Source organism: Podarcis cretensis (assembly GCF_951804945.1).
Source record: "Podarcis cretensis genome assembly, chromosome: 8".
NCBI lineage: Eukaryota > Metazoa > Chordata > Lepidosauria > Squamata > Lacertidae > Podarcis > Podarcis cretensis.
The window spans coordinates 85,786,168-85,810,732 of NC_137177.1; the positions used below are offsets into that span (position 1 = coordinate 85,786,168).

Consider the following 24,565-nt stretch of genomic DNA (forward strand, 5'->3'; position numbering starts at 1 on the left):
AAGGAACTTTAAAGACTGAATCTTCCTTTTGGACACAATTTGAAGGTGTTTTCTGTTTGTGGCTTCTGTAGTAGATCTTGTACATAGCTCTCTCAATTTTTGGATTACTAAAATAAGACTTAGCACGTAGAATGGTTTGGTAGCGTTTTGTGTGCTGCTTATGTGCTGCTTACTTTATACTAGACCCAGAAGGAAGGCACACACTACTTGCAATATTATATGTCTCCATCATGTTTTCCCCAAAGTCTTTTTGGGCTGATGGCCTGGGACACCATGGAGACTACATAAATTAATTTAGAGTAAGAGGGTGAAAGGATAGAAGTTTATAAAAACATGCATGCAGAAAGGAGACAGAGAAAAGTTTTCTTATACAGTATTCCTATCTTAGATCTCAGCCCTCAAGCATTTCTCTTATATTTTTATTCATGGCAATCTTCTGAGTCTGTTGCTGGAAACCATAGGACAGGCATCCCCAAACTCTGCTCTCCAGGTGTTTTGGGACTACAACTCCCATCATCCGTAGCGAACAGGACCAGTGGTCAGGGATGATGGGAACTTTAGTCACAAAAAACATCTGGAGGGCTGAGTTTGGGGGTGTCTGCCATAGGAGAACACAGTGTTCTGGTGCTCAGGTCCTGCTTGTGGGTTTCCTGCAGGCATCTGGTGAGAGCAGGATGCTGGTCTCAGTGGCCCATGGGCCTGATCCAGCAGGCAATAATAATAATAATAATAATTTTATTATTTATTATTTATACCCAGCCCATCTGGCTGGGTTTCCTCAGCCACTCTGGGCGGCTTCCAACAAAATATTAAAACACAGTAATATTAAAAATATTAAAATACAGTAAAAGCTTCCCTAAACAGGGCTGCCTTCAGATGTCTTCTAAAAGTTTGGTAGTTATTTTTCTCTTTGACATCTGGTGGGAGGGCATTCCACAGGGCGGGTGCCACTACCGAGAAGGCCCTCTGCCTGGTTCCCTGTAACTCGGCTTCTCGCAGCGAGGGAACCGCCAGAAGGCCCTCGGCGCTGGACCTCAGTGTCCGGGCAGAACGATGGGGGTGGAGACGCTCCTTCAGGTATACAGGACCGAGGCCATTTAGGGCTTTAAAGGTCAGCACCAACACTCTGAATTGTGCTCGGAATTGAATTATATTCTTACAGCCTCCCATCAACCTCTAGACCAGGGGTGAGAACCTCAGGTCTGGGAGACAAATGCGATGTCCTCTTATCACAACACTCAGAAAGAGCAAAATGTACAGTGGTTGATATTCAGAAGGGCCCACTGAGAGCTGATTTCTTTCCCTTTTTCTGCCCCCACAGTCACCAATCTGCCAGGCACACTCTGTTCCCAAATGGATGCAAGAATTACAATGACCACCCCTCCGCCAGCAAAAGTAACAAAGCTTGCACTGCTGTGGGGTTTTTTTCTTTTATCAGGAAAGAGTTGGTCAGGGATCAGAGTGCACACAACTATCTCTAAAGCACCCGTCAGCAATCCCTAAGGCAACACACGAAAGTCACCGTGCAGGAAAATCTGGCTACCTTTCTAGTTCTCTCTGGCTAACGGCATGGCACATCACCAAGAACTGTTAACAAAAATCTGATTAGAATAAAATGACCAAAGAAGTTGAGACCACAGTCCACCAGAAGCTCAAAAAAGAAAGGGGCGGGGAGAAAGGGAAGAAAAGGAGGATTATTTGTAGATGATAAATCATGTTATATAAGCAGTGCACACATTCAAAGTCTTAACCAGCTTGTCTTACATCTCCTCCGAGATGCTCTAAGCGCCAGCCACCTTCGGCGTGGTACCCTCCAGACTACAACTTCCATCAGCCCCAGCCAGCACAGCTCCACGATGGTGGAAGCACAAACGCGGGGGCTGATGGGAGTTGTAGTCCAAAACATCACAGGATACAATTAAAGTGCTACTGATACCATTTTGAATAATCAAGGATTTCCCCCCAAGAGCTGGAGTTTGTAAAGGATGCTGAGAGTTGCTAGAAGACCCTATTCCCCTCCCAGAGCGACAATTCCCAGGTTGGTTTAACAACCAATCCCTCTTTCCAGGGAACACTCAGAATTGTCGCTCTGGGAAGAGACTGGGTCTTCTTCACAAACTACAACTCCCAGAATTCTTTGGGGCAAGCCAGGACTGTTTAAAGTGGTATCATACTGCTTGAAAAGTACAAATGGCCTTAGATAGGGAAATTGGCTGCAAAACATATTTATTTATTTATTTATTTATACCCCGCCCATCTGACTGGGTTTCCCCAGCCACTCTGGGTGGCTTCCAATAAAAGATTAAAATACAATAGTCCTTCAAATATTAAAAGCTTCTGCCTTCAGATGTCTTCTAAAAGTCAGGTAAAGAAGAAGATTCCACCTAAACATTAGGAAGATTCCACCTAAACATTAGGAAGAACTTCCTGACAGTAGGAGCTGTTTGACAGTGGAATTTGCTGCCAAGGAGTGTGGTGGAGTCTCCTTCTTTGGAGGTCTTTAAGCAGAGGCTTGACAACCATATGTCAGGAGTGCTCTGATGGTGTTTCCTGCTTGGCAGGGGGTTGGACTCGATGGCCCTTGTGGTCTCTTCCAACTCTATGATTCTATGTAGTTGTTTATTTCTTTGACATCTGAGGGGAGGGCGTTCCACAGGGCGGGTGCCACTACCAAAAAGGCCCTCTGCCTGGTTCCCTGTAACTTGACTTCTCGCAATGAGAGAACTGCCAGAAGGCCCTCGGCGCTGGACCTCAGTGTCCGGGCAGAACAATGGAGGTGCAGATGCTCCTTCAGGTATACTGGGCCGAGGCAGTTTAGGGCTTTAAAAGTCAACACCAACACTTTGAATTGTGCTGGGAGTCAATGTAGGTCTTTCAAGACCAGTGTTATGTGGTCTTGGCGGCCGCTCCCAGTCACCAGTCTAGCTGCCACATTCTGGATTAGTTGTAGTTTCCGGGTCCCCTTCAAAGGTAGCCCCACGCAGAGCTCTTTGGGGAAATTGTGGCTGACAAACGACACCTATCAATGATTTGGGACAGGATCCTCCAATCACTTTTGATGGAGGGTTGGGGAGTCGGAGAAGGAAGGAACCTCCAAGGAAGTTTCAAAGAAAACAGAAGCAACAGCCTAAGCAAGTGGCAGAGGACTCCTCCTGAGAAACCAGAAGCCCCTGGCCCAAAATTAAGTTTCTAGACAGTAGCTAGCTATTCTCTCCATTTGCAAAACCCAGGATTGAGTGTGGATCATGGGTAGGCAATCTAAGGCCTGAGGGACGGATCTGGCCCAATTGCCTTCTAAATCTGGCCCACGGACGGTCTGGGCATGTTTTTACATGAGTAGAATGTGTCCTTTTCTTTAAAATGCATATCTGGGTTATTTGTGGGGCCTGCCTGGTGTTTTTACATGAGTAGAATGTGTGTTTTTATTAAAAATGCACCTCTGGGTTATTTGTGGGGCATAGGAATTCGTTCATATATTTTTTTCAAAATATGGTCTGGCCTGAGGGACAGTGGACCGGCCCCCTGCTGAAAAAGTTTGCTGACCCCTGGTGTGGATCCTCACACAGCTAAAAACTACACCATCCAGACAGAGCAGAGGAGGACCGGCAGGCTTGCAGAAGTGCAAACCTTTTGGGGAGGACAAGCGATGTTAATGGGACACCGGTGGCGCTGTGGGTTAAACCACAGAGCCTAGGGCTTGCTGATCAGAAGGTCGGCAGTTCGAATCCCTGCGACGGGGTGAGCTCCTGTTGCTCGGTCCCTGCTCCTGCCAACCTAGCAGTTCAAAAGCATGTCAAAGTGCAAGTAGATAAATAGGTACCGCTCTGGCGGGAAGGTAAACGGCGTTTCCATGCACTGCTCTGGTTTGCCAGAAGCAGCTTAGTCATGCTGGCCACATGACCCGGAAGCTGTACGCCAGCTCCCTTGGCCAATAAAACAATAAAACGACTGGACCTAATGGTCAGGGGTCCCTTTACCTTTACTAAGTGATATTAAAGGGGGGGGGTGGATCCGGAAGCAGCCAAACGAGGACTGAGCATGGACCTCAAGGCTGGCTGACTGTTGTGGGGGCAATGCAAAAATCAGAAAAGGGGATGTCATGGTGTGTCGTCTTGGAAAAGGGTATGGCTGCAACACTCCATACTGCAACATGTTGTTGCAGGTGCCACTTTAAAAAAGGGTGTGTTTCCAGAGCCGCTCAGGACAAGAGGCTGGCGTTGCACGTGCAAAATTGCAGTTCAGGAAGCTCTGTGCATGCTCCTTTTTCAAGATTTTAGCATTCCTGAGGAGGGAGTGCGGATGTGTGGTCAGTAGAAACCAGGAACCTCCACCGTTATTTCCACCTGCAGCCAACCTTAAAAAAAGGTGGCAGAAGTTTCCACAAGAGAAACTATGGATTGCTAAACCCGAGTTTTCCTCTCTTTAAATGACTGCCTAATTAAGAGGGAATGAGAGACAGGGGCGTTCCTTCCTTTTTTTCTTCCTTTCCCTGCGAATGCTACATTTTATGTTTCTTAATACAGTATCTAGCAGAAGAGGAAAAGGCCAGGGCGAAAGAGAGAAACTTCTCATCTGGCTAGAAATCAGGGCTTTTCACACTAAGGAGGTCGGGGGGGGGGGGCAGAATTTGATCCGAAATCCACACACACACACCCCGCCATTTCCTTTGCAACTTGAACACTTTCTCCTCCCAGATATATCCTGGAGTTATGGAGGCTGCAGAGTTCAGCTGTTGCAGCAAGATAAGCCCTCTCTGTGATAGAAGAATGGCAGATGAAGATGATGGATTTTTCAGAGCTTGCCAACCTAACCAGAAGGAGGAGGAGTATCAGGAAGAGTGGATTAAATTTAATAATTACTTAGTTAAATATGTTAAGTTAAATTAACTGAAAACAGCTTGCAGATACTTAATTGGCTTAGTATTTTATTTATGTGAAGTGATGAATTAATTTGTTTAATTTCATAATGTGAAGATCTAAGGATGTTAAGGTGTAAGTTAAATTTTATAAGAACTGCGATTTGGAAAACCGTTAAAAGGATATGCAGGGAAATTCAACCAAGGGGAAGTAAGGAAGTCACTTAACAATGTGAATAAGTGTAATTTCCAATAAGGCTATGATTTGTGTTGGTTTGTCTTATGTGTTTGTTTGTTTATAATGTGAAAACCAATAAAGAAATTTTGGAAAAAGAAAAAAAAAGATAAGCCCTCTCTGCAGGTGCGGAAGATCCGGATGAAGACCCCCTCCTCCTTTTTCCCCCTAGCTGGGGAGAAAACTCGGAGAAACGAGTTGCTTGCGAGAAGTAGAGACATCACCTTGCCAACAAAGGTCCGTATAGTTAAAGCTATGGTTTTCCCAGTAGTGATGTATGGAAGTGAGAGCTGGACCATAAAGAAGGCTGATCGCCGAAGAATTGATGCTTTTGAATTCTGGTGCTGGAGGAGACTCTTGAGAGTCCCATGGACTGCAAGAAGATGAAACCTCTCCATTCTGAAGGAAATCAGCCCTGAGTGCTCACTAGAAGGACAGATTGTGAAGCTGAGGCTCCAGTACTTTGGCCACCTCATGAGAAGAGAAGACTCCCTGGAGAAGACCCTGATGTTGGGAAAGATGGAGGGCACAAGGAGAAGGGGGCGACAGAGGAAGAGATGGTTGGATAGTGTTTTCGAGGTTACCAGCATGAGTCTGACCAAGCTGCGAGAGGCAGTGGAAGACAGGAGTGCCTGGCGTGCTCTGGTCCAGGGGGTCACGAAGAGTCGGACACGACTAAACGACTAAACAACAACAACAACAAAGCGAGGGAGAGCAGCCTGCCCTCTGCACGCGCTCCAGAAACCTCTTGCCGGCCGAGGGAAGCAAGGCTGCGGGGCGGGCAGGAGGCGCGGCTGCTTCCCCCGGGAAGAAGCCGGGGCCGCTCCGGCCTGCTCCTTACCTGCGTGTAGGCGATCTCCGGGCGCGGGTTGGGCGCGGGGACGGCGGGGGCGGCGGCGGACCAGGCTCTGGCGGCGAGGCGCAAGGGGGCCGCCCGAAGGCGCAGCGGGCCGGAGCGGAGCGCCAGCGTTCGCAACATGCTCGCCGTCTCCTCCTGAGAAAGGCTGCCCCCCGATGCTCCGCCTGGCCGGGGGAGGGACGGCGAGTCGGCCAACGGCCCTCTCCCGCCTCCAGCCAGCCAATGGCAAGCGGCTTGGCGAGGGCCCGCCCCCGCGGCGCTCAGCTGCGCCCTGCGCGTCGGAGCCGGGAGGATTCACACGTTACGCGTGTCACGAACGGGTGACACTCGCGCGGCGTGCTTTCTCCACGGGACTGATGAGGGCACAGCCGCCCTCGTGGCTCGTTCGCACGCGCGAAAAATAACAACCGGACCCTGTAGACTGCGGGCTTCAAAGCACGTGTGAAGCAGCCTGTGTTGCGGGCAGGGCAGGAGCTCGGCTAGGTCATTGCTTGCTAAAGTTGCCAACGTGACTACACGCCCAGGTGAAGACGCCAGCGGCGTAGCGTGGGTTGTCAGCACCCGGGGCAAGGCAAGTAATTTGCGCCCCTAATCCGGGGCAAGGCAAGTAACTTGCGCCCCCTATCCCGGTGTGAGGGTGGCATTCCTTCCAGATAACCTGCTGTCCATAATTCCAGTTACAGATAGGTAGCCGTGTTGGTCTGCCATAGTCAAAACAAAAAAAATTCCTTCCAGTAGCACCTTAAAGACCAACTAAGTTAGTTCTTGGTATGAGCTTTCGTGTGCATGCACACTTCTTCAGATACCAAGGTATCTGAAGAAGTGTGCATGCACACAAAAGCTCATACCAAGAACTAACTTAGTTGGTCTTTAAGGTGCTACTGGAAGGAATTTTTTTTGTTCTGCTGTCCATAAGTTCCATTAAGCATGTGCCACTCCTGTGCCAAGCATGGGAGCCTTCCAGACACTGCTTACTCCAACTGCTCTCAGCCCCCTCTGACTGAATCATACAATGGTAGAGTTGGAAGAGACCACAAGGGCCATCGAGTCCAACCCCCTGCCAAGCAGGAAACACCATCAGAGCACTCCTGACATATGGTTGTCAAGCCTCTGCTTAAAGACCTCCAAAGAAGGAGACTCCACCACACTCCTTGGCAGCAAATTCCACTGTCAAACAGCTCTTACTGTCAGGAAGTTCTTCCTAATGTTCAGGTGGAATCTTTTTTCTTGTAGTTTGGATCCACTGCTCCGTGTCCGCTTCTCTGGAGTAGCAGAAAACAACCTTTCTCCCTCCTCTATGTGACATCCTTTTATATATTTGAACATGGCTATCATATCACCCCTTAACGTCCTCTTCTCCAGGCTAAACATGCCCAGCTCCCTTAGCCGTTCCTCATAAGGCATCGTTTCCAGGCCTTTGACCATTTTGGTTGCCCTCCTCTGGACGCGTTCCAGTTTGTCAGTGTCCTTCTTGAACTGAGGTGCCCAGAACTGGACACAGTACTCCAGGTGAGGTCTGACCAGAGCAGAATACAGTGGCACTGTTACTTCCCTTGATCTAGATGCTATACTCCTATTGATGCAGCCCAGAATTGCATTGGCTTTTTTAGCTGCCGCGTCACACTGTTGGCTCATGTCAAGTTTGTGGTCAACCAAGACTCCTAGATCCTTTTCACATGTACTGCTCTCAAGCCAGCTGTCACCCATCTTGTATTTGTGCCTCTCATTTTTTTGGCCCAAGTGCAATACTTTACATTTCTCCCTGTTAAAATTCATCGTGTTTGTTTTGGCCCAGTTCTCTAATCTGTCAAGGTCGTTTTGAAGTGTGATCCTGTCCTCTAGGGTGTTAGCCACCCCTCCCAGTTTGGTGTCATCTGCAAATTTGATCAGGATGCCCTTGAGTCCATCATCCAAGGTCAACCAAATGAACTCCGTTGCTTTAGCTGAGTTTCCTGGAATGCAGGGGGTTGGACTAGATGACCCCTGGGGGTCCCTTCCAACTCTACAATTCTATGATTCCGTTGTCAAATGGGGATTTGAACCCTGGTGTCTCCCAGGTTCTAGTCCAGCAAATATTGCTCAATGTATTTATACACTGTCAAGGAAAATAGAGAGTAGATCTGGGGAACCTTCTATGTTGTTTAGGCCTGCTATACCTTCGGATTTCCCCAGACATTACTGGGATTTCAAAGGCGGAAGTGATGTCCGGGGGGGATTTCTGGAAGGCGGCAGTTTGTCTTGGCTCTTTGGCAAGTAAAGAGAAAAAAACCACATTTTTCTGGTGTGGTTTTTTTTGGGGGGGGGCGGGAGCTCAAGAACGTTGGGGTTGTTCTAAGCTCAACAGCTTTGTGGTCTTCCTAAAAAAATGCTCCTGGTTTTTACTTTTTGAAATATGGCAACACTCAGTTGGGACTCCAGATCCCATCAGCCCAGACCCAACGGCGGAAGAGGTGCCACATAATACTTCTCCCACCCTTTTATGTTATCCATATTTCAGTGTGGCAGCACCTACACTTTGAAACTCCCTGCCTATTGACCTTGTGTTCATCATCCGAGGCCCTTCTTCAGGTGCCTTTTCGACATGAGGTCTGGAGGGCGGCAACAACCAGCTTCTGCATATAAGCACCCCATAAGCACCTTGTTTTCACTCGCTCCCGCCCCCCAAGTACATCTTTTGTTTAAGTACCATATTTTTCGCTCTATAGGATGCACTTTTTCCCCTCCAAAAATGAAAGGGAAATGTGTGTGTGTTCTATGGAGCGACTGCAGGCTTTCGCTGAAGCCTGGAGAGTGAGAGGGGTCGGTGCACACCGACCCCTCTCGCTCTCCAGGCTTCAGGCAGCTATCCGGAAGCTTTCGGAGCGCGGCGGGGGTTCCCGCCGGGCTCCGAAGGCTTGCGGATACCAGCCTGAAGCCCGGGGAGTGCAGCGCCAACTCCCGCTGCACTCCCTGGGCTTCAGGCAGCTATCCGCAAGCTCCGAGAGCGGTGGCGAGGTTGCGCGCAATCTTGCCGCCGCTCCTGGACCTGTTTTGGGGGCTGGAGTCGGGGGAAGCTCGGGCTTCCCCCGCCCCAGCCCCGCGGCTGAAAACGAAGCCAAGACTGCGAGCGGGATCCATCCTGCTCGGTGTCTTGGCTTCTTTGCTCTTTGGAGCTGGGAGGGGGGGATAATTTTTTTTCTTTATTTCCCCCCCTAAAAACTAGGTGCGCCCTATGGTCCGGTGCACCCTATGGAGCAAAAAATACAGTACATCTTTCGTTTAACGAGTTTCAGATTTAGTTCCATTTCGTTTGAAATTTCGTTTCATTCCCATGCTTAGCAGCCAAGGAGAATACAGGCCAGCAGAACGAAAAGGCAGCTGTAAGAATCCTGGAGCAAAACTTCAGGTTTCGTAACTGCATTCTGGAAAAGAAAACGGCAGAGTCGCTGTGTTCATTCTGCTTTTAATGCAACCGTTCCCTGGGACCCCTGCAGAATCCCTATTTCTCCGGTGATTTCGATCTTCCCCACGATTCCCTCAGTGAATTACAGTAAGTATATAATCAGAGTGCATATCCTCACCCCCTGCCAAGGCATAGAAAACTCTGAAAGGCAGCTGGTTAGGGGCTCCTCTACTAGAATCCACAAAGGGACGCCCATATTTTTTCCACCATACTACTAAATATCCTGCGGTGGATCCGAGGCAGCGCTTTCTCATACACGAGCGAGCCAGGATTCTTCAGAAGGGACAGGTAGCTTTCCAATATCCGTTGCCCATCATAGTCGCCCACCATATGAAGAAAGTTCATCGCTTTTGTGGATCTCTGAATGCACCCATGTAGATTCTTCAGCAGAGACCCCGAGAGGTCACAGCTAGGAATCTGCGTTGCCTTCTCAGCCCACGGCTAAGTCCTTCGCTAGCTGCCAGCCGGCCCCTGTGATTCTTTGTGCGTTCTGTAATCAGCTCAATAATTATTGCAGTGGCCCAAGGAAGCCAGCACAGACACCGGATTTCCAATAAACAAGCCACATCCATATAGCCTCCCCAACACCACACCTCACCCCAGAGCTGCAGACGGAGTGCCCTTTCCCCAACTCTGGCTTGCTGGGGGTTTCTGTGGCCACCTGGACGAGGCTCCGTTAGCTCTTGAGCTCCATTTTAGCGATGGCTGCCCGGTGGACTTCGTCGGGTCCATCGGCGAGGCGGAGAGCCCGTGCCCAGGCGAAGAACTGCGCCAGTGGTTGGTCGTTGCTAAGTCCAGCTGCTCCAAAAGCCTGTGAGTAAGCCAGGTGAGGGGAAGGAGAAAGAAGCCAGGGAGCAGAGAGAAAACACAGTGTTATTATTATTATTATTATTATTAATGTGCAGGACATATCTGCACAATGCATTAGATTTCAAAGAGGCTTGGCCAAGTAACAAGAGGTGAAGGAGTATATTCATTCTGAACCCCCTTTTTAACTGAGAACAACCTGCTGGTCGTTTCCTGAGTGGGTGGGGCTCATTTGACCACGAGAAACTGAGCCTTTAGTGTCATTGGCCCAATCCTGTGGAACTCTCTGCCACTGGAGATTCAGTGGGTGCCTTCTATGCAAACTTTTAAACGCCTGCACTTTTCTAGTCCACCAGGCCTATGCAGGCAATCAAGAAGACATCCTTTCACAATGGTTTACTGATGCTTGGGTTTTTTTTTACTTTGTTTTTAACTTTTTAACATTGAAAAAAAATGCTTCTGCTGTATGTTTTTATTGGTGTAAACTACTTTGATATATTTTTTTATAAAATAGCGGTATCCAAATATTTTTTTAAAAAAATAATTAAATAATCCAGACAGAAATGGTGACGGAGGTAGTAGCCTCGCCAGAACCTCCCGCCCTCAATTCAGCTTTTAATTAGGTTTTAACCATTTTCTGACCCTATGTTTATATAATTTAGTTTCTTTGCTTTTAGCCTACTGGTTTATTGTTTTATTACCTATTGTTTTATGGGTGCTTATTTATTTCATTTCCATCCCGCCCTTTCCTCCAAGTTGCACAAGGTGGGGTACACGATTATCCCTCTCCACGTTTGATCCCAACAACCCTGGGTGGTAGATGGCTGACAGTGAGCCCAAGGTGAGCTTCATGACTGAAGGCCGATTCTTCAACCTTGGTCTCCGAGCTCCTATACTGATACTCTAACCACTACACCATGCTGCCTCTCACCAGAGTTGGAGCCTTGCAACATCTGGAGGATGCCTGTTAGCTAAGCCTGGCTCAATACAGTGTAAATTATCTTGCCTTTGAATTGTGACGAGACCCTTGTACCCATCAATATACAGTGGTGCCCCGCAAGACGAATGCCTCGCAAGACGGAAAACCCGCTAGACGAAAGGGTTTTCCGTTTTGGAGGTGCTTCGCAAAACGAATTTCCTATGGGCTTGCTTCGCAAGACGAAAATGTCTTGCGAGTTCTTGCGGGGTATTTTTCCTCCCCCCCTCTTTTCCTAAGCCGCTAAGCCGCTTATCAGCTGATCCGGTAAGCCGCTTATCAGCTAAGCCGCTTATCAGCTGATCCGCTAAGCCGCTAAGCCGCTTATCAGCTGATCCGCTAAGTCGCTTATCAGCTGATCCGCTAAGCCGCTAAACCACTAATAGCGCTAATCCCCTAAGCCGCTAATGGGCTTGCTTCACAAGACAAAAAAACTGCAAGACGAAGAGACTCGCGGAACGGATTCTTTTCGTCTTGTGAGGCACCACTGTATACTGTTTGAGTTCAACTCCCATCAGCCCCAGACAATGGTCAAGACATCCAAGAACACCTGGACTCCCACAGCTTCCCTGCCCCTCCGCTAGAGTGAGAAACACTCGCCTGGATCGCTCGGTCGACAACGCGCAGAGCCATCCTTGGGGCCACCACCTTGATCATGGCAATCTCAAGAGCCGCTTCCTAGGAGATGAGACAAAATGTTGGTCAGCTCTTCCTCAGGACTCCCCCCACATACATAAGGGCACAGCTCTCAACCTGCCTTCATTCCCACTGAAGCCGTTTGATGCCACCTCTTGTAAACTGACCAGAAGCAGAGCACAGGATGGGGGGAGTGTCCACTCCTGCCTTCACAGAGCCCAATCTGGCCACTGGACAGAGCCATGAACACAGAGCCAAAGGGAGAAATGAGTGGCAGGTGAAGGAGCGAAAAGCCAGTCCCAGCACTTTCTCAAATTCAGCAACGGTGTAGATCAAGGGAGGGGAACCTGGGGCCTTCCAGATGTTGCTGGACTTCAATACCCATCATCCCTGACCATTGGCCGTGCTGGCCAGGGCTGATAGGAGCTGGAGTTCCACAACATCTGGAGGGCCACAGGTTCCCCATTCCTTGAGTACACCCTTCCAGCCTCAAGCCACTCCAGCTACACATCTGAGCTGGAGTCTGAGGTCTGCATCGTTCCTCAGTGCTACAGTTCTGATTCGCAGAACCACAGAACTGTAGAGTTGGAAGGGACAGCAAGGGTCATCTAGTCCAACCCCCTGAAATGCGGGGATCATTTGCCCTCTTGTGCACCTGTGGCAAGGGAAGGACCACAAAGCCACTTCCGGGCCTGCCCAGGAGGTGGGGTTGCGGGCTTCACGCCCACCCCACTTGAGCGGGGGCTGGTTCCAGCCCCCGCGAGAGCAAGGGAATCCCGGCCGGGTCTGCCCCCCCCAGCCAGCCAATCAGCTGGCTGGGGGGCGTGGCCTGCCCTATTTAGGGCCGGCGCGGAGGGGGCTCGCCCTCTTTTCGCCGGCATTGGTAAGAAGGGGTTAAGAGGATGGGGGGGGGGAGGAACACCATCACCTCCCCCCAATGAGCGAAGGGTGGTCCGGTAAAGGACTCCGGGGGGCATGGCCCTGTCTGAAGCCTATGGAGGTGTGGGCCAAAGGCACGCCCCAGAGTGGTGACCCGGGGGGGAGCTCCTAGTTGATGTGCCTCGGCAGGAGACTCCCCCGATATAGTGTTAACCCTTCCCTGTGTCTCCAGCTAATGGGCTAGAGCCGGACAGTCATTAGGACCAATGCCTAAGCCAATGCCTCTCATTCCTGAATTCAATAAAGTTGTGGCCTAATTCGCCCAATTAACCTTAAATTATAGTGTCTCGTGTCTTTATTTATCCTGGTGGGGGGCGGGAACTCGCCACGCAAAGCACAGCACTAGAACTTGTGGCCATCCAATGAAGTTGAATGTTGGAAGGTTCAGGAGAGATGAAGTCCTCCTCCACAACAGTGCATAGCTGAACTGTGGAACTCACTGCCACCAACTCAGAGGGCTTTAAACTATGGAACTCACCCCCATCGTTGAGCCTGGACACTGAGGTCCAGCTCCGAGGGCCTTCTGGCAGTTTCCTCACTACGAGAAATGAGGTTACAGGGAACCAGGCAGAGGCCCTTCTGGGTGGTGGCACCCACCCTGTAGAACACCCTCCCATCAGATCTCAAGGAAATAAACAACTACCTGACTTTTAGAAGACATCTGAAAGCAACCCTGTTTAGGGAAGTTTTTAACATTTGGCGTTTTATTGTGTTTTTAATATTCTGTTGGGAGCCCCCAGAGTGGCTGGGGAAACTCAGCTAGATGGGCAAGGTATAAATAAAAAAAATTATTGTTATTATTATTATTATTGACAGATCCATGGATAAGGCCATCAATGGCTACTTGCCGCAACTGGCCTGATCCAGAAGGCTCTCCTTGCATTCACATCCCAGCTGTGAGCTGCTGGTGGGAATGACAGTGTTGAAAACTTCCCTTTCCCCACAGCCGTGGTTCTCGCTGGTTCATGGACCCCCGAGATTCTTTGAGCACGTACCTTATTCCCAACAGTGTCCATCAAGTGCGCTGCCTTGAGGACCAGGAGACGGGCCTGCTCAATCTCAACACGGGACTCGGCGATTTCTGCCCTGATGGTGCCCTGCTCTGCCAACGGCTTCCCAAAGGCCACGCGAGATGCCACCTGTCAAGGAAGGTACACCTGGCTGAGGGTTTTGCTCTGACCTAGCCAAAGACTTTGGCCACTGTAGCAACATCAGTTGGTTCACAGGACTTCAGGCAGACTGCTGACCAGGGCCAGCTCTAGGGGGTATCCTTACTCCCAATTTAAAGACAGCTTCACTGAAGAAAACCATCCATGAAGACGGTTCAGATTAAAAATAGATAAATGATTCTATATTTATTGTGAGCTGCCAGGAGGGTTATCACAAAAAAAGAAAAATATTTAGAAGGTTTCAATGTGGTACAGCCATATCTGTTCCAAAAGCTAACTTAAAATTCAAGGTACAAACCAAAAAAGAAAGAAAGAAAAGGTTTGCTTTCAACTGCATGGCAACTATTTTATTTTGTATATTAGTGGTGACATCAATGTTCAAATGACTCCTACAGTATTTGGAATTGTTTCAGCTTTAAGAGAAGATCGTACGACCTCAAGCACAATACCTTGGTTCCATATAAATGGTCCCCTTTAAGAAATGTTATTACCCCCTCCTCCTGCCCAACGCTAATAATGGTAATCAGGGTTATTTTCCAGGGAGTATGAATGAGACAATCCAAATTTGTACTGTGTGCGTATGTTTAATTTAGTTTTCAGTCAGTTCCATTGCTTTTTCCTTTTTTAATTATTGCATGTTATTGAAGTGTATTTTCCTTGTTTAAATAAAAAAATTTAAAAGGTTTTGACGGCTAGCAGGTTACTTCTAGGCACATTTCAGAGGTGCTCGTGGTGACTTATGAAGCTCTACGTGACAAGGAACCAAAAATCCCTGTTTTAACATACTGGGTTTTAAAACTCTCCGGAAAGGCCCTTGGTAGAAACCTGAGACAGGGCCTCCTTGGTGGCTGCTCCTCCCAGGTGCTAGAACTCCTTGTGAAAGGAGACTCACTTAGCCCCCTTTTGGATGCACAGTATATTCTCCAGTGAGCAACTGCCCAGTGATCCTGTGACAGATAAGTCCCTAGACAGGGCTAGGACAGACCACTGCCTGAAACCTTGAAGAGCTGCCACTCGTCAGTGTAGCTATAGCTTGTTTAAAAGGTAAAGGGACCCCTGAACATTAGGTCCAATCATGGATGACTCTGGGGTTGCGGCGCTCATCTCGCTTTATTGGCCGAGGGAGCTGGCGTACAGCTTCTGGGTCATGTGGCCAGCTTGACTAAGCCACTTCTGGTGAACCAGAGCAGCGCACGGAAACGCCGTTTACCTTCCCGCTGGAGCGATACCTATCTATCTAGTTGCACTTTGATGTGCTTTCGAACTGCTAGGTTGGCAGGAGCAGGGACTGAGCAACAGGAGCTTACCCCGTTGTGGGGATTTGAACCGCTGACCTTCTGATCAGCAAGTCCTAGGCTCTGTGGTTTAACCCACAACGCCACCCGCGTCCCTGCATGGGCAGGGTAGAAATAAAAAATTGAATTGAACTGAAAGGGATGGATAAGATAATCAGGGGGAGTGTTTTCAAAAGTGCACCAAGGAACTGCTATCTAGAATCAATCTGGATTGAAAAGAGCATGCGGATGGCTACGAGATGCTCTGGATTCAAAGTTCATTTTAGTGCTCCAAATGGGGTCAGCGTGTATCCAAACGGGAGCTCACCCCGTCGCGGGGATTTGAACCGCTGACCTTCCGATCTGCAAGCCCAGAGGGTCAGTGGTTTACACCATAGCGCCACTCGCATCCCTATGCACCTGCTGCAATGCAAAGTGCCTAGTGCTTGGGGAAGATGGAGCAAGGGAGGCAGCCCAGAATGAGATTGTGCTGGATAAAGGAGCCCAGTGACAGGCGGACAGGACCCAAAGTGCTGAGGAGAGCTGCTCCATGAGAACCCTCAAGCCCACGCGCCATGCTGTGTTGCTTACCCTCTCCTTCATGAGGGCCAGAGCCCTTTCCGCAAAGCCAATTAGCCTCATGCAGTGGTGTATCCTTCCTGGGCCCAGCCTCCCCTGGGCTATCTCAAAGCCTCGGCCAGGGCCCAGCAAGAGATTCTCTTGGGGCACACGGACGTTGTCAAAGGTCATTTCTCCATGGCCAGCTGGTAAGAGAAGGAAGTGAGAATTTCTTGGCAGATGGAACCCCCTGCCACTCCCCGGCTGCTGTTACACAACACCCCCATCACAACTTGGGGGGGAACTCTGCCTAAGTAACTTGGCCTCATAAAGGTAAAGGTAAAGGTACCCCTGCCCGTACGGGCCAGTCTTGACAGACTCTGGGGTTGTGCGCCCATCTCACTTAAGAGGCCAGGGGCCAGCGCTGTCCGGAGACACTTCCGGGTCACGTGGCCAGCGTGACATCGCTGCTCTGGCCAGAGCCAGAGCCAGAGCCAGAGCCGCACACGGAAACGCCGTTTACCTTCCCGCTGGTAAGCGGTCCCTATTTATCTACTTGCACCCGGAGGTGCTTTCGAACTGCTAGGTTGGCAGGCGCTGGGACCGAGCAGCGGGAGCGCACCCCGCCGCAGGGATTCGAACCGCCGACCTTTCGATCGGCAAGTCCTAGGTGCTGAGGCTTTAACCCACAGCGCCACCTGCGTCCCACGACTTGGCCTCATATTGAAGACTTATTAACACTAACTCATAACACGGATCACAAATGTTCGAGCTGTGATTCCTCCCTTGCAGGGCGATGACCCTTTGGTTCCCTCCCAACTCTACAATTTCTATGAGTTTATGATCACTGAAATTAGCAAGAGTGCAACGCTTGACCTGCGGAGGTTCTTCCCCAGGTACTGCCAGAAGCAGTTGGCAACTGGGAACAGGGCCTTTGCAGTGGTGGTGCCCTATCTGTGGAAGACCCTAAAGGCAAGAGAGGCCCAGCACATACCAGCCCTCCTTCCCTGGAAGCCCTTCAGGGAAAACCCTGAGTAAAAATGCTTTTCCTGACCTGGAGCGTCGTCCAGGCCATAAACACTGAGTGGCCTCAGGATGGTGATTCCAGGCGTGTCCATAGGAACCAGCAACATGGACTGTTGCTTGTGCCTTTGGGCGGTGGGGTCCGTCTTGCCCATAAAGATGCAGAGCTGGCAACGAGGGTCCAAGGAACCTGCAGGGAAGAGAGGTTTGGATGATAGGTGTCTGTGTTGGAAATCGGTACTACCCTCCATGCTGGCTGGCTGTTTGCTAACCACACTCCCCCAAATGCCCTTCCTTCTGGTTTTAACCTTTAAAGCCCTATACGGCTTAGGACCCTCGTACCTACGGGACGGCCTCTCCTGGTATATCCCACAGAGGAACTTACGGTCTTCAAATAAAAACATCCTGAAGGTCCCAGGCCACAGAGAGGTTAGGCTGGCCTCAACCAGAGCCAGGGCTTTTACGGCTGCGGTTCCAATCTGGTGGAACGCTCTGTCACAAGAGACTAGGGCCCTGTGGAACTTGACATCTTTCCGCAGGGCCTGCAAGACAGAGCTGTTCCACCAGGCCTTTGGTCAGGGCGCAGCCTGACTCCCTCCTTTGGCAATCTTCACAGAACTTTAGCTTAATGGTTGCCATCAATTTGATTTTAATTAATTTTTACAATGAAATGTTTTTAGAACGTTGCACTATTTTATTGTTGTTAGCCGCCCTGAGCCTGGCTTCGGCTGGGGAGGGCAGGATATAAATAAAATTTATTATTATTATTATTATTATTATTATTATTATTATTATTATCATCATCATCATCATCATCATTCTCGACTTGCACCGATGCGTTGGAAACAGAAGAAGCCCCCACCCCAGGCAGCTTCCACTCCTCGTCTCTGCCTTGGAGCTGATTTCATCCAGTCACAGCTCCTTTGGCCGTCTGGAAAATGCCCACAAGGCAATTCTTTGAAGAGCAGAGCACAGTTCCCAAGCTCACAGCACCCTTCGAGTTGCTTTGCTCCATACTTCCTGTTGAGAAGGGCTTCCAGGCAGCGTCTTACGGGCAAGCAATGAAATCTGGAACAAGGAAATTTCCCAGACGCCCTCTAGGAAGACGCCCACCGTCACTCTCTGGAAGCCACAAGAAAACCTTAAATTGTAGGGCAAGGAAAAGGCTGAGCCATTTTGGGCCTGCTCCTTCCCCACTCCACACCTCAGCATCCCAGCTGCAGAACGATGAGCCCTGATGCCAAAAACTGGGGAGACGGTGCAGTGTACCTGATATCCACCATTTGCGCCCGTTCAGGACATAGGTGTCCTTTTCCTTGACAATGGAAGCTTCAATGTTGGTGGCATCGGAGGAAGCAACCTAAGAAAAGAAGACGCTTTGTTTTAGAGGGAATATAGAAGCAAGGTTCATTTATTCATCTGCTGTTTTTATGTTCCACTGCTTCCTCAAACTGAAGCTAACAACATGGATTGAATAAAACAGCTCAGACCCCAGGACCTTACCCAAGACTTTCTGTTTCAGCTGCCGTCTTAAGGAAGTTGTGCTGGGCCTATTTATGAAGATGATGATTTTACCTGGGTGTTTTTTAACACTTTGAGTGCTGTGGCTGCCTCAATTTATATCAGTGTGTCACCATTCCTTCCTCATTTATTGTTTGTTTGCTTTGTAGATGGCATGATGTAAATATACTACAGGGGTCAGCAAACTTTTTCAGCAGGGGGCTGGTCCACTGTCCCTCAGACCCTGTGGGGGGCCAGACTATATTTTGAAAAAATAAATAAAAAGGAACGAATCCCTATGCCCCACAAATAACCCAGAGATGCATTTTCAATAAAAGCACACATTCTACTCAGGTAAAAACACACTGATTCCTGGACCGTCCGTGGGCTGGATTTAGAAGGTCATTGGGCCGGATCTGGCCCCCAGGCCTTAGTTTGCCTACCCATACTCTACAGTGGTACCTCAGGTTAAGTACTTAATTCGTTCCGGAGGTCCGTTCTTAACCTGAAACTGTTCCTAACCTGAAGCACCACTTTAGCTAATGGGGCCTCCTGCTGCCACCGCGCCACCGGAGGACGATTTCTGTTCTCATCCTGAAGCAAAGTTCTTAACCCGAGGTACTATTTCTAGGTTAGCGGAGTCTGTAACCTGAAACGTATGTGACCCGAGTTGCCACTGTACTACCAAAATAAAGGTTTTAATTAATAAGAATAATTAAGAATCCCAATACTTCCTTCCATAGTGTTCAAGAACCAAGAGGAAGGACAGCCCTGACCTGTGGCTCCGTCATAGCAAAGCAAGACCGGATCTTTCCACCCAGCAAAGGCTGCAGCCAGCGTTCCTTCTGTGCTTCCGTCCCATAGCGCAGAAGCACCTCCATATTGCCCGTGTCTGGGGCAGAGCAGTTGAATACCTGGAGAAGAGGGACAGGAGGTCAAACAGGATGTTGCCATCATTCAGCCATGAGACGGAAGATGAACACAGGCCCAGCTCTCATAGCAAAGCTGATTTATAAAGCCGACCCAACTACAGTGGTGTCCCGCAAGACGAATGCCTCGCAAGACGAAAAACCCGCTGGACGAAAGGGTTTTCCGTTTTTCGAGGCGCTTCGCAAGACGAATTTCCCTATGGGCTTGCTTCGCAAGACGAAAACGTCTTGCGAGTCTTGCGAGTTTTTTCCCTCCCCCCCTTTTTCTAAGCCGCTAAGCCGCTAATAGCCGCTTAGCCGCTAATAGCCGCTAATAGCCGCTAATCCGCTAATAGCGCTAATCCGCTAAGCCGCTAATAGGGGTGCTTCGCAAGACGAAAAAAAGCAAGATGAAGAGACTCGCGGAACGGATTAATTTCGTCTTGCGAGGCACCAATGTAATTTGCCCAACGCAGCTCCCTGGGGTTTTGGGGTGGTCAGGCGTAGCAATGTAAGCTGCTGAAAACCATGAGAGGGGGCTCTAGTGTTCGAGTCCTGCTTTCCCACAGGCATCTGGGTGGCCCCAGTGCGGACAGGATGCTGTAATGTTTCTGCGTCCAACAACAGGCACCAAGAATGAGGAGAGGTTTGCTAAAAGAAGCTTTATTCAGAAAAGCCTCTTGCACGCTCTGCTAGAACCGAAATTCAAAGCCTAAGGAATGGCCTAGGCCACAGGCATGGCCAAACTCGGCCCTCCAGATGTTTTGGGACTACAACTCCCATCATCCCTAGCTAACAGGACCAGTGGTTGGGATGATGGGAATTGTAGTCTGGCCATGCCTGGTAGGGGGTGAGTCCAGGGCAAGACCTCAAATTGCCAAATCCTTAACATTAAGAGAGTGTCAACAGATTATAAGCTCTGTCATTGCAGGTGTTGGACCAGATGGGCCACTGGACTGGGAGCCTTGGGCTATCAGGGCCTCTGTCTGGTTATCAGGACTGCTTCAGCAGCTGGTCAGCCCAGAGACTCAGAGACGAGCAGTAAAGCTAATTCTTTATTCAATGAAACAGAATACAGAATACTACGGGCAAGACTGGCTCCCAGTCAAGCAGTTGCCAGAGCTGACAATCTGTGCCACATATTTCCTCTTAAGTCTCCTCCCCGGCTGGCTGTTTTTCCAGCCGTCTTAAACTGTGTCAGGGAGTGGGGGCCTCTGAGCTCTTTGCTCTGCTACTTGCAAAGCCCTATGTGCCCTTGAAGACAAGGGAGGAGGGGAGCTGAATACAGTAGGACCGGCAGGCTCCTATGAAGCTGCTGGAGCTTCTGTCCCCTCCTCCTCCTCAGCTGCCTATCCTCTGTCTGCAGTGCTTTCTGCCTTTGGTTCCTCTCTCTCACTCCAGCCTGTTGCTTGTTCAGCATCGAGCCATTCTGTCCCCTCCCCTTCATCCTCTGGCCTGTTTTCTATGCCCCACCACCACTCCCCTGGCTCTGAGCCTTCCTCCTCTGAAGCTTCCCTAGGGGTTTCTCTGGCTGGAGCCCCGCACCGCTCTCCTTGAGGGCTGGAATATGTCCTTGGATGGTGATAAGGCCTAACATGTCCTGGATGAGGGGTGGACAACCCCCATCGTTCTGCCCGGACGCTGAGGTCCAGTGCTGAGGGCCTTCTGGCGGTTCCCTCACTGCAAGAAGCAAAGCTACAGGGAACCAGGCAGAGGGCCTTCTCGGTGGTGGCACCCACCCTGTGGAACGCCTTCCCATCAGATGTCAAAGAGATAACAACTACCTGACATTTAGAAGACATCTGAAGGCTGTTCAGGGAAGTTTTTAAGGTGTGACATTTTAATGTATTTTTAATCTTTGTTGGAAGCCGCCCAGAGTGGCTGGAGAAACCCAGCCAGATGGGTGGGGTACAAATAAATAATAATAATAATAATATTATTATTATGACTTTGCATGTGTGAGCGCGCAAAAATCTCCAAAGTGAGCAGCTTGATTGCTCTCCCCACTCTTCCCTCGGGCCCCAACCACGACTGGCATGTGGCCCCTGGAAGGTTCTCCAGGAAGGAAGTAGCCCTTGGGCTGAAAAGGGCTCCCTGCCTGTTTTAGGCCAACCTCGCTGAGTTAGGCGGGTACCTCAGGCGCATGAAGCGAAGTCCCCATCAGCTCGCACAAGTGGCTGTACTCCACGTTGGTCAGGCCTGCTCCGTACTTCATGTCGGGGTCACTCTCCAGTGGCAGGAAAAGGTTCCAGAGCCCCTCAGACTTGGCCTTCTCCTGAAGGATGAGAGAGCAGGTGCAGAGATTGAGACAGAGGCCTGAGGGCTAGGTCGTCCTGCACCAGTCTCCAGGGAACATCAGTGGATCCAAGAAGCAAGCTTGGATTGGGCTGGGCAAACTGGATTTGTGGTGCTTTTCAAAGGAGGGCTACCAAAAACAGAAACCCTGAAGAATCTGCACTTGGGAATGATGCAAGGGAAAAAGAATCAGATCAAGGCTTTCTGGGACACAGAAGGGTGTATAACGAGCCTGCACGTATTCTTCTTTTTAGAAATCAGGTTCCTAGCCGTTATTATGACTACAGAGAGAAATCCAAAGTCATATGGCATGTGATTGATGAAATGTCTTTCAGCAGGAGAGACTTCCGGGTCGCCGCGGACACAGAAAGGAGCGCGAGGCTGCCCTCCGGGGGGGTCTCGAACAACAAGGAGGTCTATAGGGGACACGAAGGCTCCGTGAACCCCAAAACCCCAGGAGGATTATTCTGGGGGACCAAGCACCCTGCGATGTTGCCGGAGCTCGCCCGTGTTGTCCGTTTAACAGGGCTGGAGCTGCAGCATGAAGGGGAAGCAACAGCCTCCATGTTGTGAAGCCTCAGGCTCCGTGTGAGAAGCGGCGGCTCTCTAACAACAGCAGAAAAGCTGGGATACAGCGGATAAGGACTGCTTAAAAATATTTAACTGAGTTAAAGTTAAATTTAACGGAGGACCCAGCCGAAAAGGAAAAGAGAATACGGCTAAAGGAGAAGGAATTCACTACCGGCGGTAAGAACAAAATGGAGTATAGCGGAAAGCTGGGGAAAGAAAGCAAGAAGTAAGAAAGTAACCGCTAAGTGGGTGTGGAGGAAAGACCTCAGACACAAAGTATAAAAAGTCTGAGGCAAAGTTATAAAGAAACAATTTAACGGACTTAAAGGACTTAACGGAGGACTTAAGGACTTAAAGGACTTAACGGAGGCAAGGAGGATTTAAAGGACTTAACGGAATAGAGTGAAGAGAAAGGAAATTTCTTGTTACCATCAAATCGGAGATAATCATAGCAGCAGCTGACGTGAGTTTGGGGAGCGGCGGAATTACACTTAAAGTTTTTTTTTTTAGCACAGTATGTATGAAGGGACTGCTTCCAATTAAGATCAAACAATAGACAATTCCTTTTCCACAGTTCTGTCCTTAAATATTCTGAATGAAAGGCAGAGACTGGTATACAGTAAATGCAGTTAAACTTCTGCAAACTCCTGTAAAAAGCGGATATAATCTGAGCGGTCACAAGAGGAACACCTAAGGGACCGAAGTGAAAGAAAGTGGCGCAAAGACAGGGGGTCAAAAGTGAAGGGACCATTGCTGCAAATACCCCTCGCCATACAACTTTTAAAGAGAGATATCTTCCCATCCAAGCAGAATATATAGTTTATATGGAAGGAGACTGAGTTAATTCTGGGAGAAGGAGCTCCAGGATACCAAAGCCTTCTGTGCTAGAGACTATTTATTTTTATTCAACCTGCTCCCCTGACCAGATACGTTTTTTGGACTGGGACTTCTTTTTTCTTTTTTTATCCCTTTTCTCTTCTACCCCCCCATAAGACTGTATAACTGACTTTTTGCTATGCCCCTGTCTAGCTTTCTCTAAGTGATATAGCCAGACTTTTGGATTTGTGTTCTTGGCAGATTCTTGGATCCCTCTGTGTTAGCTAAAAGGCTGACAGGGTTATAATATAAGTATTCGGTATCCAACTCTCCTTATAGGCCCTGTTAAGTGTTATGGTAGTGTCCACGGTAGTGGATGGAAGATAGGAGGATTTGAAGAACAGAGGAGCTGAGGAAATTAACAGGATCTTATGGTAATTTTTTATAGGAGCTAGAACATACAAAATGAAAAAAGCAGTGGGAACTCCAACGGAAAGGAGGCCATCTAGACAGGAAGAAGGGAAAGAGGGGAAAGAAATCAAAGATTATGATAACTTGATGGCTGAGATAAGGAAAGAATTTAAAAATAACGAGCAATATATTGAAAGAAAGCTATTGGAAGTACAGGATACTTTAAATAAGAAACTGGAGGGGGTGGTAAGCGAATTGACAGGACAAGTTAAAGATCTATCGGTAAGAACTAAGGTTCTGGAAGATTCAACGAAAAGGGTGCAAAAAGATGCGAAAGATAGTAAGAAGGAGGTGGACAGGATTAAAATAGAAGTTAAGGAGATAGGAAAGATACAAGAAGAGTTACTGGATAGCTTGGCGATGACTCAGATGAGACAAAATCAATTAAATTTGAAATTTAGAGGGATACCGGAGAAAATAAATGAGAATATAAGATCCAAAATGGTTACAGAGCTAGCAACATGGTTAGGCAGGAAGGAAGAAGAGATAAATAGCTCCTTAGCAAATATTTTTCGGATAAAAGTAAAATCGGCCAAGGCTAAGGGGAAGAAACTACCCGGAGATGTGCTGGCTATGTTCAACTCGCTGGAGTTAAGAAATGAAATACTGAAACAGAACTACAGTAAAAGATTATACATAGAAGGAAGCTCAATTATTATATTTAAAGAGATCCCTTCGAGATTTCTTCGAAGGAGACACGTTTATAAAAAAATAACCAATCAGTTGAAGAAAAATGGGATCTTATACAGATGGGAGTTTCCGGAAGGTATCTCCTTTTACTTTAAAGAAAAAAGATTCAAACTGTCCACTCCCTCCGAACTAGAAAAATTTGCAAGGAGATATGAGAAAGATCTTGGAAAGATGGTGGGAGAGGAGGAGGTGGTTGAGAAGCAGGGGGATGAGGGCGAGGAGGAGAGGAGTGAAAGAGAAGAGAGAGAGACCAATTTACCAGAAGAAGGGGAAGAACCAGAGAAAGAAGAAAGGGAACAGTAGTCTATAGCCAGATTTGATAATTTAAATAGAAGTGTACAATAATGGCATTAAAAGTATTAACTTGGAATGTGAATGGGATGAATAATAAAAATAAAAGGAATCAGATTTCACACACATTATTAAAAAAGAATCTTGACCTAGTCTGTTTACAAGAGACTCATGTAACGAATAAGCACAGGAGAATTTTAAGCAACAAGAAATTAGGTTTGGACTTTGTGTCCTCAGACAAGGTTAAGAAA

The 24,565-nt window shown here is 48.7% G+C and overlaps 2 protein-coding genes across 4 annotated transcripts in view; both read right to left on the bottom strand.

Moving 5' to 3' along the window:
• The window catches only part of ALDH2 (aldehyde dehydrogenase 2 family member), a 33,180-nt gene extending 27,090 nt beyond the window's left edge, over positions 1-6,090 (bottom strand). The window contains exon 1 of the mRNA XM_079987518.1: positions 5,932-6,090. Within this exon, the coding sequence (XP_079843644.1) occupies positions 5,932-6,069 (138 nt within the window). The 5' untranslated portion in view covers positions 6,070-6,090. The remainder of the gene's footprint in view (positions 1-5,931) is intronic.
• A 3,285-nt stretch (positions 6,091-9,375) lies between these two features.
• ACAD10 (acyl-CoA dehydrogenase family member 10) overlaps positions 9,376-24,565 on the bottom strand; it is a 41,231-nt gene continuing 26,041 nt past the window's right edge. For all 3 annotated transcript variants that reach the window (XM_079987447.1, XM_079987449.1, XM_079987448.1), the window contains exons 14-21: positions 21,316-21,456; positions 19,050-19,187; positions 18,043-18,133; positions 16,805-16,963; positions 15,784-15,956; positions 13,745-13,888; positions 11,775-11,852; positions 9,376-10,202 (exon numbers count right to left, since the gene is read on the bottom strand). In XM_079987447.1, coding sequence (XP_079843573.1) covers positions 10,068-10,202; positions 11,775-11,852; positions 13,745-13,888; positions 15,784-15,956; positions 16,805-16,963; positions 18,043-18,133; positions 19,050-19,187; positions 21,316-21,456 — 1,059 coding nt within the window. In that variant the 3' untranslated portion in view covers positions 9,376-10,067. The remainder of the gene's footprint in view (positions 10,203-11,774; positions 11,853-13,744; positions 13,889-15,783; positions 15,957-16,804; positions 16,964-18,042; positions 18,134-19,049; positions 19,188-21,315; positions 21,457-24,565) is intronic.